Source organism: Podarcis muralis, chromosome 17, assembly GCF_964188315.1.
Source record: "Podarcis muralis chromosome 17, rPodMur119.hap1.1, whole genome shotgun sequence".
Lineage (NCBI taxonomy): Eukaryota > Metazoa > Chordata > Lepidosauria > Squamata > Lacertidae > Podarcis > Podarcis muralis.
In genome coordinates, this window is record NC_135671.1 from 33,967,691 (window position 1) to 33,986,138 (window position 18,448).

At 49.4% G+C, this 18,448-nt stretch overlaps 1 protein-coding gene across 1 annotated transcript in view; it reads left to right on the plus strand.

Moving 5' to 3' along the window:
- The first annotated feature begins 3,406 nt into the window (after positions 1–3,406).
- The window catches only part of LOC114587688 (phospholipid phosphatase 3-like), a 37,705-nt gene continuing 22,663 nt past the window's right edge, over positions 3,407–18,448 (plus strand). The window contains exon 1 of the mRNA XM_028712316.2: positions 3,407–3,605. Within this exon, the coding sequence (XP_028568149.2) occupies positions 3,407–3,605 (199 nt within the window). The remainder of the gene's footprint in view (positions 3,606–18,448) is intronic.

Below are 18,448 nucleotides of genomic sequence, written 5' to 3' on the forward strand. Positions count from 1 at the left end.
TGGTGCAGGAATGACCAGGCAAGCCTCTGCAGGGAGGCTATTCTACAGTGGTGCCATCACTGAGAAGGCCGTCTCTCTGGTACTGCAGGTACTCTCTGGTACCTTCCCACTGCAGTGGTACCTATTTATCTACTTGCACTACCGTGCTTTCAAACTGCTAGGTGGGCAGGAGCTGAGACAGAGCAACAGGAGCTCACCCCGTCGCAGGGATTTGAACCGCTGACCTTCTGATTGGCAAGCCCAAGAGGCTCAGTGGTTTACACCACAGCTCCACCCACATTCTACTCTGGAGTAAGAATATGGGAGCCAGCTGTACATCATCTAGCCTAATGAGAGGACCCTTCCCCTCTGAACTGCATTCAATGGTAAAAAGAGGTGTGGGATATAGCTATTAATGATAAATTAACATGTGCCATTAAGGTAAGATGAGGAATATGCAGGAGAAATTATTTTGAGGAGATGTGGAAGGTGTTTGTAGAATTTGTACTGTTAAAACGGGAAGGGGTCAAACCATTGCAAGAAGGGTTGAAATTTTGGGAGGTTGGATAGTTACAATGGAATGGTCTCAGCAGTGGGGTGTACATTTTTATTCTTGTTTATTTATGATTATTACTTTGATAAAATAAACTAATTTTTAAAAATAGTCAATTAAAATGTGTTTGTTTTTTTAATGGAACTGCATTCAAGTCAGGCTCCTTGGAATGTAGGAAGACCAATACCAGAAACTTTATTGTCAGTTAACTTGTGTTTTGATTTGCACTTACATACATAATCCTAGACCAGTTTTCTTAAAAATAATTATAATATTATTTATAATATAATTTTATTATTTGAACCCTGCCCACCTGACTGGGTTGCTCCAGCCACTCTGGATTGCTTCCAACATATACAAAACCGTAATAGAACATTACACATTAAAAAGCTTCCCTATTTAGAAATTGTTGGTTTCTGGCCTTTTTTATATATATATAATTTGCTCTGTATTTCATATATTTGCATTTTTGGAAAGTTTGCTGTGAGCCAGTTTGGGAAAGTGACATATAAGTAAACTCAGTCAATGGTATACAGCATCAGTAGCCAAACTAAGGCCCAGGGGCCGAATCCGGCCCAATCGCCTTCTCAATCCGGCCCGTGGATGGTCCGGGAATCAGCGTGTTTTTACATGAGTAGAATGTGTGCTTTTATTTAAAATGCATCTCTGGGTTACTTGTGGGGCATAGGAATTCGTTCACCCCCCCCCCAAAAAAATAGTCCGGCCCCCACAAGGTCTGAGGGACAGTGGAAAAAGTTTGCTGACCCTGGTATACAGTATAAGCCTAAGGTGATAAAAGGTGATCTGATCTACAAAGGCCACTTGGTCCTGTAACGACAGGACTGGATCAACAAGCACCCCAAACTGGGAATCAGATCCTTACACAGGATGCAACCTGCTCTAGAACAGGGATAGGCAGAAGGTAGCTTGGAATTACTTCCAGAACTCAGTGCGGCTTGCGGTAGATTGGCAAGGATTTCTACCCTCTTGTTAAACAGCAACAACACAAACACACAAAATTAAGCTGCCAGAATGAAGAAAACTGGGGAAGGAAAATGGGTGCTGCTTTAGTGCAATGGGTATCCTCTATCATCATACTGGTGAGGAACTGCCATCATTTTGTCCGACATCATTTGGTCTTACTACCAGCCTCTGGATTTGGCCATTTTGGGTAAAAAACATTCACCTTTCTCAAGCTGGAATTCAGCTGATGTAGCTTCATTAATGCGTGACCCAAAAATTCCGGACCCCACCCAATTGATGCCAAAGTTTGGTGCTAGTTTTGCCACAAACCCGTTTTGTGCCAACCCCCCCCCCCCAAAAAAAAATCAAGCAATTGACACATCAAATCGGGGTCACAGGTTAACCTCAACTGACTTCAAACATGTCACATGTGGGAAAGCTCCGGGACCCCCTTCTAAATCCAAAGCGTGCATTCTTTATTCTTTCGTTACAGCTGTCGCTTAAATTGGGCGCTTTTAAAATTTAGTGCCTTTTTCTAACACCCATGGCAACAGAAATATGATGCACCAGAGTCAAAAAGTCCAGAATTCTCGTCTCTTTCCCCGGGCCTTTGACACTTGGGACATGTGCTCTCAGGACACACACACACCTCAAAAAAAATTCCGCGACTGCAATTTGTTTTAAATGTTCTTAATACTGAATTTTAACTTGTAACCCGCTTTGGGACCCACTGATGAAGTTTAGCACGCTACACCTCACGGTCCAAAGGGTGGACTGTGCGGAGGCCCAGACTAGGACAGCACTTTTGTCCGGGCGGGGGGGCGGGGGGGCGGGGGGAGAACTTCGCCAGTTGCAGCTTCCCCCTTCTACCCTACCAACACAGTTTTCCCAAGGCAGCGAGAAATGGCTGGGATTCCCCCTGGCTTTTACGCAGAGCCTTCTCCCTCCGGCCTCGGACGTGGCAGCACAACTGAGAGCCAACGGCTCGGCTGCCTTTCGTCGGGAGCAGCTCCGATTGAACCCGGGGAGCTCGCTTCCAAGTCGATGCGGCTTGGATCCCATCCGGCTTCCCTTTCGCTGGACGGAGCGGGGCTGCGCCCAGAGGAGCGACCAGAGCGGGGCTGGCCGGACCAGGCCAGGCTGGAAAAGGGGCGGTGGGCGAGACCCCCTTCGCTTCGCGCTCCGGGCCTGGAGGAGCGACGCCCAGGCGAGTCTCTGCCCCGAGGCAGCTGCTGCCGCTGCAGCCGCCGCCCCCGAACACGCTCCGCCCCTCGACGGGACGCTCTCGCTCCGCCCCATCGGGTTGCCCGAGCATTTCGGGGGCGGGGGGACCCGGAGGAAAGCTTCGCCCAGCGCCTCCGGGGCCGGCGAGCGCGGGGTTGGCTCTCCCTCCGCCGCCCGTCCGCCCCGTCGTGCCGGACTTTGGCCCCGCTCCTTGGCCCCGCCTCGTGGGGAGAGGCGCCAGGGGTCCTTCCCAAGTGGCCCCGGCCCCAGGCTGCTGCGCTCTCGTGCGCTCTCGTGCGCCCTGAGCGCCACCGGAGCTGCTCTTTGTTCCAGCGCTGATGCCGAGGCGAGGAAACTTTGTTTGTTTGTTTGTTTGCGCTCCTTGCCAGGCGGCCCGCCCCTCCCCCCCCTCCTTCGATCCCTGAGAAGATCCGGATTGCAGAGGACTTCCAGGAGCCGACGGGAGCCCCTGCCCCACCCTGGCGCTCCAAGTCCAGCTTTCTGCCCTCTCCAGCCGCTCTCACCAGGGACCAGAAGACTTGGCGTCTTCCTCCCCGGTGACTGAACCCCAGCGCGGCTCTGCTCTCCTCCCCCAGGGACCCGAGGCTCTGGACTGGGTTTGAACCGCATGGACTGAGGAGCTGGATCCCGCCCGATCCCGCAGCGGCAGGTTGCTCTGCAAAGATCATGCAAAAAGATCCCGACGCGCTCCTCCACGCCCTGTCCCGGCAGCCGCTCAGCGCGGAGCCTCTGGCTTGGCCTCGCCACCAGGGCGACGTCCAGGTGACGGTGCGGAGGCCCATATCCCGAGCTGGGGACTTCGCTGCTCCCAGGGCTGCGCTGAGGAAGACCTTGGTGGCTGTGGATGTCGTGTGCCTGCTCGTGGGTGAGTGGGGGCGCGGAGGGGCTGGGATTTTACTGGCCAGGTAACCAGGAAAGTGGGAATTTGCCAATTAGCTTTCTCGAGATGAATCCAGGCAAAGGTTTCTCTTAATCCCCCTAATTAGTGATTTGCAATTGCTTAATTTTTTTGTTTGTGTTGGCGTCTTATGGCGTGTCGCTCATTTCACCTTCTGGTTATTTGCACATCTGGTAATGCAGCATGGAGCAGTTTTAAGATCACCAGGCAGCCAGTGCTCATTTCTCCAGCTTTTCACAGAATCATGGAGCTAGAAGGCACCCTGAGGGTCATTTAGTCCAACCCCCTCCAATGCAGGAATCTTTTGCCCAACATGGGGATCTAACCTACAACCCTGATATTAAGAGTCTGACTGATGCCAATTCTGCAAGCTGGAAGGGTCTATCTAAATAGGAACATGTGCAGCCCAACACTCTGCTCAAATATTCTTGTAATTCATGGAGCACTTTGCTTTGGTCCTTGGCAATTACTGCAAGGGACATTAAAGGTAAAGGGACCCCTGACCGTTAGGTCCAGTCGTGGCCAACTCTGGGGTTGTGGTGCTTATCTCACTTTACTGGCCGAGGGAGCCGGCATACAGCTTCCTGGTCATGTGGCCAGCATGACTAAGCCGCTTCTGGCGAACCAGAGCAGCGCATGGAAATGCCTTTTACCTTCCCGCCGGAGTGGTACCTATTTATCTACTTGCACTTCAACGTGCTTTCAAACTGCTAGGTTGGCAGGAGCAGGGACCGAGCAACGGGAGCTCACCCCGTCGCGGGGATTCGAACCGCCGACCTTCTGATCAGCAAGTCCTAGGCTCTGTGGTTTAAACCACAGCGCCACCCACAAGGGACATTAAGCCTCCATATAGTTAGCCCAGCTAGAAGAGGAATACCTTATTCTTTTCCCCACTGAGAATCAAGTTTAAGACACTAACAGCAGCATAGTTCTTTCTTTACCCTTTTGACCAGTGCTTTGAGTTGTTGCGCCAGAGGCTGCTGTTGAGATCCCAGCTAAGGAGTAATAATAATATATTATTATACCCCGCCCATCTGGCTGTATTTACTCCAGCCACTTAGGGACCATGCTGGATACCTGGAAGGCATGTGGAGGATTCGAGGAATTGTAGCAGTGGCATTTCTTCTCTGGCTCTTTAGTTCTGGATGCCATTGCAAGATTCCTGATGGGGAACTGCTATGATTAAAACATCCTGACTGGCGCGCGCGCACACACACACACACACACAAACATCTTTGTATTGGAAGTTCTTCAGCTTTTATTCCTGACTTTTGGCCCTGTTCCTCCCTGGACGACTTTTAGCAACACATTGCAGAGATTTGCGCATGGAAGAACCCAAGGCACCCGGTTTGTGATCAGAGGTGACCTTGCCTTGAGTCAAGGTGAGGAGGCTGCCTTCAGGGCAGAACTACGCATGAGAAGGAGCCCATACAGCTTTCCTGGTTAATGATAATACAGAGGAGGGGTCATCTTCAGAGGAGATCTGGTGGGTGGAAGGGCCGGGCTTCCTGCTTCCACACACCCACTGGTTTTCCCAAAACACCCCTCCCCTTCTTTCCCCAGTCAGGCATATTTCTGGTCACGGGTCATTGGGGAGAACTGGTGAGTGGAGAAGGGTTAATTACCCCTGAAATCTGTGCTTTTGTAAGGAATCACAGGGTTGTGATAACATCTAGTTTCTCCCTTAGATGTTGGATTTTCAGATGCCTGGCCCGTGGGGCACAGTTGCTCTATTAAGCCCTGGTGTAATCAGTAATAATAATAATAAATCATGTATTACTTATATCCTGCCTATCTGGATGGTCCTCCTCAGCTACTCAAGGCGGCTCCCAACAGAATATTTAAAACACAATAAAACATCAAACATTAGAAGTTTCCTTAAACAGGGCTGCCTTCAGATGTCTTCTAAAAGTCAGATAGTTATTTCCTTGACATCTGGTGGGAGGGCATTTCACAGGGCAGGTGCCACTACCGAGAAGGCCCTCTGTCTGGTTCCCTGTAACCTCACTTCTCGCAGTGAGGGAACCACCAGAAGGCCCTTGGAGCTGGACCTCAGTGTCCGGGCAGAACTATGGGAGTGGAGAAGCTCCTTCAGGGCCGAGGCTGTTTAGGGCTTTAAAGGTCAGCACCAACACTTTGAATTGTGCTTGGAAACGTACTGGGAGCCAATGTAGGTCTTTCAGGACCGGTGTTATACGGTCTTGGCGGCCACTCCCAGTCACCAGTCTAGCTGCCGCATTCTGGATTAGTTGTAGTTTCCGGGTCACCTTCAAAAGTAGCCCCACGTAGAGAACATAGCTGTAGTCCAAGCAGGAGATAACTAGAGCGTGCACCATTCTGGCGAGACAGTTTGCGGGCAGGTAATAAAATAGAAGGGGAAGAAATGGAGGCAGTGAGAGATTTTATTTTCTTGGGCTCCATGATCACTGCAGATGGTGACAGCAGTCACGAAATTAAAAGACGCCTGCTTCTTGGGAGAAAGGCGATGGCAAATCTAGACAACATCTTAAAAAGTAGAGACATCACCTTACCAACAAAGGTCCGTATAGTTAAAGCCATGGTTTTCCCAGTAGTGATGTATGGAAGTGAGAGCTGGACCATAAAGAAGGCTGATCGCCGAAGAATTGATGCTTTTGAATTATGGTGCTGGAGGAGACTCTTGAGAGTCCCATGGACTGCAAGAAGATCAAACGCGTCCATTCTTAAGGAAATCAGACCTGAGTGCTCACTGGAAGGACAGATCGTGAAGTTGAGGCTCCAATACTTTGGCCACCTCATGAGAAGAGAAGACTCCCTGGAAAAGACCCTGATGTTGGGAAAGATGGAGGGCACAAGGAGAAGGGGACGACAGAGGATGAGATGGTTGGATAGTGTTCTCGAAGCTACAAACATGAGCCTGACCAAACTGCGGGAGGCGGTGGAAGACAGGAGTGCCTGGCGTGCTCTGGTCCATGGGGTCACGAAGAGTCGGACACGACTAAACGACTAAACAACAATAAACCTATGGTCAGAATTTAATGAAATGTCATGGTGGAGTCATTGCCCTAGGGCACCCAGCCACCCTATCTTACTTTTAGCTTGTTCTGTGTGGTTTAATGCAAATGTTGGTTTCCGATTCAGCAAAGTATGGAGAAAGTCAAGAAGCTTTGGGGGTTCAAAACTCAACCCCTAGAAACCTAATCCAGCAACTCTTCTGGTTTATGCCATTCCCCCAGGCACAGCCCATTTGTTCCCTAATCATTGCTCCAAAACCTCAGGGCTAGAAACTTACTTGGTTGCAGTTTAATTAAAACTGATTTTCCCAGGGAACTCAATTCTATCCCCCAATACCAGATTTGGGGTTTATACAACCCCTTAATTACCTGCTGGATGGTGTTGATGAATACATAAGGGAGTTGAGGGAAAGCTTGGGAAGGCCCCTTGATCAAGGGGCTGGGCTCAGAAGCGGGAAACGCAAGTTCAAATCCCTGCTCAGCCAGAGAACTCTTGCTCCCGTCTCTTTAAATTGTTTTCTGGCCAGGTTCCCAACTGGAAGTAGCTTGGAAGTAGAGGCGGGAGGAGGTGTCAGGAGGGAAGCATTTGAGAATTGAGACTGATGGGAAGTGGAAGCCACTGGGGTTTGGAAACCATAGCTCTAGTGCAGGGGTCAGCAAACTTTTTCAGCAGGGGGCTGGTCCACTGTCTCTCAGACCTTGTGGGGGGCTGGACTATATTTTGAAGGGGGGGGGGAAAGAACAAATTCCTATGCCCCACAAATAACCCAGAGATGCATTTTAAATAAAAGGACACAGTCTACTCACGTAAAAACACACTGATTTCCAGACAGTCTGCGGGCCGGATTGAAAAGGCGATTGGGCCAGATCCGGCCCCCAGGCCTTAGGTTGCCTACCCATGCTCTAGCCCAGGGGTCAGCAAACTTTTTCAGCAGGGGGCTGGTCCACTGTCTCTCAGACCTTGTGGGGGGGGGCTGGACTATATTTTTTGGGGGGGAATGAGCAAATTCCTATGCCCCACAAATAACCCAGAGATGCATTTTAAATTAAAGCACACATTCTGCTCATGTAAAAACACCAGGCAGGCCCCACATTTTAAATAAAAGGACACAGTCTACTCATGTAAAAACACGCTGATTCCCGGACTGTCCATGGGCCGGATTTAGAAGGTGATTGGACCGGATTCGGCCCTCAGGCCGTAGGTTGCCTACCCCTGCTCTAGCTGCTAGCGGGACAGGGGACAGTGTGGCCCCATTCATTCCCCACCTCTCTGCTGCAGCAAGGGCAAGAGTCTTCCACTGTAGAACAAACAAAGCTGAGGCAGTGCGTCGTGCAAGAACCAATGTCTGTCTTCTTTCATGCTTCCCTGGTTATTCTGGCGCGGATGTCACCAATATGCCACTCTGCGTGTGCCTGCAGAGGCCTTCCCCATTGTCCATAGGTTGCCTTGCCCTTTCCTCTGATGAAATTAGGCCTTTCAGGGGCTAATGCAATAGGTTGGGTGTGAGGTGTTTGGTGTGGTGCCCATAGCAGTTTCTGGAAATGGGCCCATGGGCCCCAAAAGTGGGAAACGTGAGTCACCTGAAATATTTACTGGATATCTCTCTTTTTTGATACAGTCATACCTCATGTTACGTTCGCTCATGTTACGTTTTTTCAGATTGTGTCCCACGGCGACCCGGAAGTACAAGAAAGAGTTACTTCTGGGTTTCGCTACTCACACATGTGCAGAAGTGCTAAATCGCGCCATGCACCTGCACAGATACAGCACTTCAGGTTGCAGGCTTTTCATGATGTGAACGGGCTATAGATATACAGTGGAACCTCAGTTTTCAAACATAATCCGTTCCGGAAGACCATTTGACTTCCAAAATGTTCGAAAACTGAAAGAGGAAGCCTCAATTATATAGGTAAACTCAAAATGGAAGCTACTTCCAGGTTTTCGGTGTTCGGCTTCCAAAACATTTGTCAGCGGAGCCGTTTGAGAACCGAGGTTCCACTGTATTCTTTTCCCCTTGGTTTCAATGTATCCATGTTGCTTTGGGTTTTTTTTGTTTTGTTTTTTTCTTTGGTTGCAAGTCACTTTGAGTTCCTTGGGCAAGAAAAAGCAACTGACAAATGTAATAAATAATACGTTGGCAAATTTTGCATGGTTTGTAATCATCTAGTAGGCAAAAGGGACACACAAGAGGCGTTCTCAGACCCCTGGAAAGCCCAATGGAAACTCATTTGGTGTTTGAAATTCCTCTGAACTTTTAAATGCCGGGTGGGGAGAATATGAAAAGGAGTTACTTAGGACTCCCATTTTTTGCCCCATCACCTAATTCTCCGCTTATGTGAAACATGACGGAATTTCACAGTTCCCAGCCCTTGGCACTGTGAGCCTCTAAAGGGCTAGAGCAAAACTTTGCCAGGAGCAAAACTATCCTATTAGAGGGAGGAGTTGTCCCTTCACACTGATCCTTGGATGCCAGTCCTGTGAGCTGCTGCCTCTATGCAGCCGGGCCATCAGGGCAGGCCCTAGCAGAATGAACTCGCTATGTTTTGAACCAAGGGAAGCACCGTATTTTTCGCTCTATAAGACGCACGAGACCATAAGACGCACCTAGTTTTTGGAGGAGGAAAACAAGAAAAAAAATATTCTGAATCCCAGAAGCCAGAACAGCAAGAGGGATCTGGCTTCTGGGATAGCCTCTTGCTGTTCTGGCTTCTGGGATAGCCACGCAAAGCCTCTTCCGGGCAGGCTAAACCAGGATGAAGGCTTCCCTTGCCCAGAAGAGGCTGCGTGCGGCTATCCCATAAGCCAGGACAGCAAGCAGGATCGCTGCACAGCGATCCCTCTTGCTGTCCTGGATTATGGGATAGCCGCACGAAGCCTCTCCTGGGCAGTGGGATGAAGGCTCCCCCAAGAGCCGTGCTCCCTTTAAAGAGCGTGTGGAGCGTTGTGCAGCTCTTGGGGGCTTTTCCCCAAGGAGGGAGAAGTGCAGCCCTTCCTCCTCCTCGGGGAAAAGCCCCCAAGAGCCGCACACATACTCCATGCAGCTCTTTAAAGGGAGCACTGAGCAGAGCTTCCTGCCTGCATTTGCTCCATAAGACGCACACACATTTCCCCTTATTTTTTAGGAGGGGAAAAGTGCGTCTTATAGAGCGAAAAATATGGTAATACACAAGCCCTTCCCATCTGAGGAAGGAGCCCTGCAAGGCCATTTGAAGTAACCTGTGATCATGCACAGTCCTGCTGACAGGAGCTTCCAACCAAAACTGCAAACCCAGATTTCAGCAGTGGTGTGATGGCCTGGGACTCTGTCTCGGACTCGGAACCAGAGGAGTCTCCGTCCGCACCGGATCCTTTGCCTCAGGCATCATCTGAACCAAGTCTGGGGCCTGATCCTGAAGAGTCCCAGTCTTCACAGGTTCCCCTGCAACAAACACCAGCTGGGCCGAGTCAGGGGCCTGAGCCTGCCCTGGCTCCAGATGCGGGGATTACCTTGTTGCCTTCAGCTGGGCCATCACTTACAGCTGCTCCACTACCGGTTTGGTCAGGGGAGGCTGAGGCGGCCCCTGGGTCTAGTAACCCACCAACGTCGCCCGAGCTACAGAGACTAAGGTCTGAGAGAAGGAGAGACCTGAGTACTCGCAGGAAGAGTGCTCGCCTTCGAGCAAAACAGGGAGGTGAGTCGCCGGGGGATCAGGACCAGCCGTTACCCTGACAAAGATAAAAGGCTGTCGGACCCCGCCCCAGGTTGCAGGAGCAATATTGCTGTATGCCAGATCTTGCCTGAGATCCTGTACCTGTCCTTGCCTGGTTTCCTGCCTCGTGTCCTGCCTTGACCCTGTCGGACTGACTCCTAGTGGAACCTTCAAATTCTGGACCGGACCTGGATCACGGTTCTCAGGTTACCCCCAGGCCCAGCACAAGTGGTCAGCTGCGACCGAGAGTTCCCAGTGAGATTTGTAGGGATCCACTGGAGATCTCTGATTGGGAGCTACCAAGTGAAGCCACTTGGTATTTGACACCAGCTTTAAAAGGTGCCACCTACAGCCCCTGTTGCCAAGGAACAATCAAGAGCTCATTTACAATTTCCCAGCCACATCTTTTATATGCCTGTTGTCTTTGTCCATGGAGTTTTCTTGGCAGGGATACTGGAGTGGCTTGCCGGTTCCTGCTCCAGGTGGATCACGTTTAGTCAAAACTCTCCACTAGGACCTGTACGTCTTGGGTGGCCCTGGACGGCATAGCTCATAGCTTCTCTGAGTTATTCAAGCCCCTTCGCCATGACAAGGCAGTGCTTTTTCTTGGGTTCCATGATCACTGCAGCTGGTGACAGCAGTCACGAAATTAAAAGATGCCTGCTTCTTGGGAGAAAAGCAATGACAAACCTAGACAGCATCTTGAAAAGCAGAGACATCACCTTGCTGACAAAGGTCCGTATAGTTAAAGCTATGGTCTTCCCAGTCGTGATGTATGGAAGTGAGAGCTGGACCATAAAGTAGGCTGATCGCTGAAATTGATGCTTTTGAATTATGGTGCTGGACGAGACTCTTGAGAGTCCCATGGACTGCAAGAAGATCAAATCTATCCATTCTTAAGGAAATCAGCCCTGAGTGCTCACTGGAAGGACAGATCCTGAAGCTGAGACTCCAATACTTTGATCACCTCTTGAGAAGAGAAGACTCCCTGGAAAAGACCCTGATGTTGGGAAAGATGGAGGGCACAAGGAGAAGGGGATGACAGAGGACGAGATGGTTGGACAGTGTTCTTGACCAAACTGCGGGAGGCAGTAGAAGACAGAAGTGCCTGGCGTGCTCTGGTCCATGGGGTCATGAAGAGTCAGACACGACTAAACAACAGCCACATCTTTACCTGTCCCATCAGATCTGTGTGATGTTGGGTGACAGGCTGATGGGATGTGGTTTGGGGAAAACAGCCTTGCAGACCAAATTAGGGTCCCTGACAAGCCTGATCCAGGGGTCAGATACCAGTTTCTTTGAGAGTTAAAGGCATGGTAATTAATTTTGGACCTGGTGAGTTACTGGTGCCATCCTGCTTCTCAGTTTCTTGGCATATCTGTTGTGTGTAGGCAGGTATGTGGGGAAACTGTTTTGAAATACACTTTGGAGTTTACGCCTAAAGTTGTCTTATCTGCTTTTGTGATGGTAGCCTGTCGTACCCACAGGATTCCTGATTCAAATCCCTGGACACATTTTTGGGGAGAGGCTCATAGCTCACAGGTAGTGTGTGTGTGCCTTGCACAGAGGCCTATAGTTCATATCTTTTGCTTCGTCAGTTAAAAGGATCTTGAAAAGCAAAGCTGGGGTAGAAGATTGCCTGGAGAGCTGTTGCTTGCCAGAGCAGGCAGTACCAAGCCAGCTGGGCCAAATCAGCAGTTTGGTATAGTTCATTGTTTATTTATTGAAAGTACAGTGGAACCTCTACTTACTACCATAATCCATTCCAGAGGTCCGGTCATAACTAGAAACGTACATAAGTAGAGGCGCACTTTTCCATAGAAAGTAATGGAAAAGTGAATTGATCCATTCTAGACAATGAAAAACACCCCCGCCCAATGAAGTGTCAAATCGAGATGTGGATAATATGGAAACAACGAGGAGAGTTAGGACTGAGATGTGGAGAAATGCTTCAGAGATCCAGACCGTGGGGAGCTCTGAAAAATTAATAATTATAATTTGGACTATAATTTGGTCTTTTTTATTTTAGTTTGTTATTTTAATTGGAGTATCATGATTGGATATATTAATTGGATGTTTTTTTATTGGAAAATCAATAAAAATGATTTTAAAAAGAAAAACACCTCCTAAAACAGCATTTTAACTTGGATTTTACTGTCTAACGAGACCATAGATCCATAAAATGAAGGCAATAATCAATGTATTGTACTATAAAATAAAGAAGACAGTATTGAAGATGAAAAAAAATTAACTTTTTTTTCCTTACGTGCGCTGAGGGTGGGTGGGCTTACCTGGCTACAAGCTCGGGGTGGGGCAAGGGTCAGTAAAGAGCTGATTCACTTTGGCCAGGGTCACTTTTTTTCTTCTTGCCAGGCCAGGTTCTTCTCTGGACTTCCTCAGGTTAGTTCCTTGGTGGGGTTTGGGGCTGCAGTGCGCCCGGCTGTGCCTCTTGCAGGCGGCACCTCTTCCACAGCTTTGGGGGTGGGATGGGGGCCCTCTCCCTGGCAGCAGAGGCCTCAGAGCTGCCCAGCAGCCGGCCAGGCCAGCTCCGGGCTGCTGGCAAGGCCTCTGTTTGTATGTAGAGGAAAGTTCATAAGTCAAAGCACCTGCTGAAGGTCGTAACTGGAATCGTACATAAGTAGAGCCCTACGTAAGTTGAGATTCCACTGTATGTATAGTCCACCTTTCAGGGCAATGCCCAAACAAGTGACATACTCTAGAGAGAAGATAAATTTGTTACGTCAAAATAGTATACAGCACTAAGAGGCAGCACTTTGCTACTGTAGGCCTCAATGGAGCTATAGGATTTTGTTATAGAAAAAAGAGCAGTTGGGGAGAGAAATAACTAAGAATCACATAGCCTACAGCCCCTGCTCATAATCTCTGCAGCCCCTGCTCATCTTGATGAGACTCTTTGAGAACTTCTTAGCAGGTTGTACAGGTGGAAGCAGTGTTAGAAACTCAGGTACAGTGGTACCTCGCAAGACGAATGCCTCGCAAGACGGAAAACTCGCAAGATGAAAGGGTTTTTTGTTTTTTGAGCTGCTTCACAAGACTATTTTCCCTATGGGCTTGCTTCGCAAGACGGAAACGTCTTGCAAGTTTGTTTCCTTTTTCTTAAAACCGTTAATACAGTTGCGACTTGACTTTGAGGAGCAACTCATAGCACATGGTGTGGTAGCCTTTTTTGAGGTTTTTGAAGACTTTGGTGATTTTTGAAGCTTTTCCAAAACTTTTCCGAAACCGTGCTTCGCAAGACGAAAAATATCGCAAGACGAAAAAACTCGCGGAACGAATTAATTTCGTCTTGCGAGGCACCACTGTATTTAAGCTAGGCGCCAAATGATTCCTTACACCAAGGCTACAGTTGCCAAAATGGAAAGTCTAGTTGCCTTTTGGGTAAGGTTACCAGATTTTTTTCAATGAATCCGGGGACACCTTTCAACATCAATAGATTTTGTATGGGGACTAATTTGTAAATCTGGGGACTGTCCCTGGGAAACAGGGATGTCTGGTAACGTTACTTTTGGAGCAAGACGTCTCTAAAGTCTTATTTTTCAAAGGACTGACTGACTGCGATTGATTATCTGGCTAGTTCAGATGACAACCTTGAGCTCGGTTAAGAGCTTTGAGAACTGAAAGAAGAAAACTCTATCCAGGGACAGTCCACGATTTATTGGGCTATTCCTATCTCTTTTTCTTAATGGTGACACAGACCATTCATAACATAGGAATTTTCTTCACAACTGTGAGCAGGGCACTGGGGTGAAGTAAGTGAAGACAAGCAGCAACAATTAACTATAACATTGTTCACTGCTCCTGTTCAGGCTGCACAGAAAAATCATAGTTCATTCTGATTGTGCAGATAAAATATACGTAACTGATAAAATTCTACAGGATGTGGTATTAGTGTGAAAGCAGCCAAAATCCAATGACCTCCAGGTATGCACCTCCAGATGGTGGAGATGTCAGGCACAATCCTGATGCCCAGGCATCTTCACTGGGTCACAAGTGGTTGACAGTTAGGTGAAAATGCACCTAGCTCCTGACTAATTTCTAACATTGGGTGGAAGGCGTGACTTGTAGCTTGTCTGTAGCAGGAAGAAGGGCCGGCTCTCTGCCCTGAGGAAACTTGGGAGTTTAGAGAGTTTCCCATCCTTACCTTTGTTGGTGATGCATTGCGGGGTGGGCAGCCGTAGTATGGAGCCTGCAGGATGGGAATCCATATTGGAATACATTGGTACAGTGGTGCCTCGCAAGACGAAAAGAATCCGTTCCGCGAGTCTCTTCGTCTTGCGGTTTTTTCGTCTTGCGAAGCAAGCCCATTAGCGCTATTAGCGGGCTTAGCGGATCAGCGGCTTAGCGGATCAGCTGATAAGCGGTTTAGCGGATCAGCTGTTAAGCGGCTTAGCGGATCAGCTGATAAGCGGCTTAGCGATCAGCTGTTAAGCGGCTTAGCGGATCAGCTGATAAGCGGCTTAGCGATCAGCTGTTAAGCGGCTTAGCGGATCAGCTGATAAGCGGCTTAGCGATCAGCTGATAAGCGGCTTAGCAGCTTGGGAAAAGGGGGGGGGGAGGAAAAAAGACCTGCAGGAACTCGCAAGACATTTTCGTCTTGCGAAGCAAGCCCATAGGAAATTCGTTTTGCGAAGTACCTCCAAAACGGAAAACCCTTTTGTCTAGCGGGTTTTCCGTCTTGCGAGGCATTCGTCTTGCGGGGCACCACTGTACCTTGGGTTAAGAACTTACCGTATTTTTCACTCTATAGGACGTACCTGATTATAGGACACACCTTGTTTTAGAGGGGGAGAACAAGAGAAAAAAATTATCCCCCTCTCTGCGCAGCGCCCCTTCAGCAAAGCGGCAGGAGAAACGGAGCCCCTTCCATTTCTCCTCCCACTTAGCTGAAGGGGTGCTGCGCCTTAGCTGAAGGGACACCTACCCTTCAGCGAAAGGAACCCGAAGCCTCCAGAGCGCAGCGGGAGCTCCCGCTGCACTCTGGAAGCTTCAGGCAGCTATCTTTGAAGCCTGGAGAGCAAAAGGGGTCAGTGCACACCGACTCCTCTCACTCTCCAGGCTTCAGTGAAGGCAACCCGAAGCCTCCGGAGCGCGGCAGGAGCGCTCCCACTGAGCTTCAGAGGCTTTGCGTTGCTATCACTGAAGCCAAGGAGCCTGCATTCACTCCATAAGACGCACACACATTTCCCCTTAATTTTTGGAGGGGGAAATGTGCGTGTTATAGAGCGAAAAATATGGTAATTCGTTCTGGAGGTCTGTTCTTAACCTGAAACTGTTCTTAAACTGAGGTACCACTTTAGCTAATGGAGCCCACCGAGCCGCCGCCATGCGATTTCTGTTCTCACCCTGAAGCAAAGTTCTTAACCCGAGGTACTATTTCTGGGTTAGCGGAGTCTGTAACCTGAAGCATATGTAACCTGAAGCATCTGTTATCCGAGGTACCATTGTATAGCACTGGGACATGTGCTCTGCAAACCTAGACAGAGAACCTGGGGAGCAGGTTTGCCTTAAGGTTGCAGAGGAAGGGCAATCTGAAGGCAGAACCTGATTGCAGGCAAATGTTTCAGGGGATGGGTCCGATTGATCTGCAGTCTGGAAAGAACAAGGGCTTAGGGAAGCAACTGGCTGGCAGGCAGGCAGGCAACCTGGTAGCATTGGCATTAGGGAGATTGGGTGGCCATGGAACTGGCTGACACGCAGAGGCAGCCAGGAAGAGGTGGAGTGATAAACCTCAGTCCAGGGGGGAAATGAGGCCCTTCAGGGTTCTCCACCTGGTCCTCAGGATTCTATCTAGGCCACGCCCACTTGCCAGGCCACACCCCTCACCAACCCACCTCAAGTGTCAGGAATGGGTCTTTTAGCTGAGGTGTTGCCCTTCTTACTTGCCTGGATAGAGAGGTGAGACTTACAATAATACAAATCTTTATTACAGTCATAGGTAAAGGGAAAGGTACCCCTGCCTGTACGGGCCAGTCTTGACAGACTCTAGGGTTGTGCGCTCATCTCACTCTATAGGCTGGGAGCCAGCACTGTCCGCAGACACTTCCGGGTCACGTGGCCAGCGTGACATCGCTGCTCTGGCGAGCCAGAGCCGCACACGGAAACGCCGTTTACCTTCCCGCTAGTAAGCGGTCCCTATTTATCTACTTGCACCCGGAGGTGCTTTCGAACTGCTAGGTTGGCAGGCGCTGGGACCGAACGACGGGAGCGCACCCCGCCGCGGGGATTCGAACCCCCGACCATGCGATCGGCAAGTCCTAGGTGCTGAGGTTTTACCCACAGCGCCACCCGCATCCCTAGACCAGCATTTAAAATCTAAAAAGCGCTTTATAAAGCTAAAAGGTATTAAAACACAAGGTGAATATAGAAGTCTATAAGAATTTAAAAGAAGCTAAAAGAATCCAAAAGAAGGCTCAGGAACATTGGGTGGGTGTGGAAGAGCGCCAAAGGCTGATATATAAAGGCTTTAACTATCATTTACAGAGCACTCTGATATGTCCATTAAAACTGATATGTGGCACAGGGCATCCTACGAATCTTGAGTGCTGCTGTGCGGAACTGAGCAACACTCGGTTGAAATGTGTGATACTGTAGAAAAGTAATTTATTGATTGATTACATGAAATTTATATACTGTTCGATTGTTTGAAAACAAACAAAACAAAACCTCAAAGCAGTATACAAAACAAGAAAATCCAGGAAAAAATTACAGCAAGACTTTTTTTAAAAAAAATAAAAAAAGTTAAAATGGTAAAAGAGTTTAAAATCCACGCCAGCATTTCCAAGCATCTGGACAGGCTTGCCTAAACAGGAATGTTTTTGGCATGTGCCGGAAATGAATAGAGCGAAGGCGCCTGCTTGATATGAACCAGGCAGGGAGTTCCAAAGTATGGATTGCATTTTCACATTGCTGTTAATCTTGTCCTCATTTGCCCCCTCCCCAACTTGAGGAAGAGAGTACAGTGGTACCTTGGTTCTCAAACTCAATCTGCTCTGGAAGTCCGTTCGGCTTCCAAAACGTTCGCAAACCAAGGCACAGCTTCTGATTGGCCCCGGGAAACAATGCTGAACGCCAAAATGGACGTTCGGCTTCCAAAAATCATTCGCAAACCGGAACACTTCTGGGTTTGCGGCATTCGGGAGCCGATTTGTTCGGGAGCCAAGGTACCACTGTAGAGGGCTAGCCAAGCGAGGCTGGCATCTGGTTCTTCCTCTTCGTTCTGAGAGTGGGCCACTGGGGAATAAAGCCTTGGTGGAGCTGGAATTTTGGTTGGTGGGAAGTAGACTGTGGGACAAACAAAGCTTCCATCAATTGTCTCTCCCCAATGGGTCACAGAGTAAGAGGCTCCTGGTTTTTTTAGCCCTGGTGGTCCAGCCCGCCTGCTTTGCCCCCTGCCTGGCAGTGTTCCCAACCCCTGTGGGCGTCCCCTCGCCTCCTTCCAGGCCCAGCCCTGTTTTTCTATCCCTCCCCCCCCCCTTGCACTGAGGAAGCGCCACAGGTTGAGTCTTGCTCGCCTGGGCGTTGCTGTGGGAGGGGGCCAGGCAGGCTGCCACTTGTTCCCAACAGATCCGGAGCAACACCCAGCAGAAGAACGCCAGAGGAATGTCGCCGAGGGCACAGAGCAAGTCCCTTTGGCACGAAGCAGCTCCATCCAGGAGACTGAGCCGTAACAGGCAGCTGCATAACAGGGACGGGAACTCTAGCGTGAAGGTTTGTGGTCACGCAGAACAACAGCAAAAGAAGTCAAAGGATGACAGTAACAGATCCGTAGCTCGCGGTGCCAACTGGGTGCTTCATGCCTCGTGGTCGCAAGAAAGTCCTCTCTCTCTCTCTATATAATTCCTCTGGGGTGTTGCTGAGTCCTGGCACTCAGTCACTAGGCCTCTCCCTCTCTGGACCGCAACACCTGAGCCCTTAGCTCTGGGCAGCTGACCAAGCAAGGCAGTGTGAGTGTCTCAGTGCAGCCGAGAGCCCTGTATATTAATAGCCCTCTCCAAGTGCCAGGGAATCTCTGCATGCATTGAGAGGGCCGAGGCACCATATAAGGTGAGATGGGTAGTGATTATTCCAAGCAAGAGGGCTATTGTGGGAAGCTGGAAAGTTTATTGT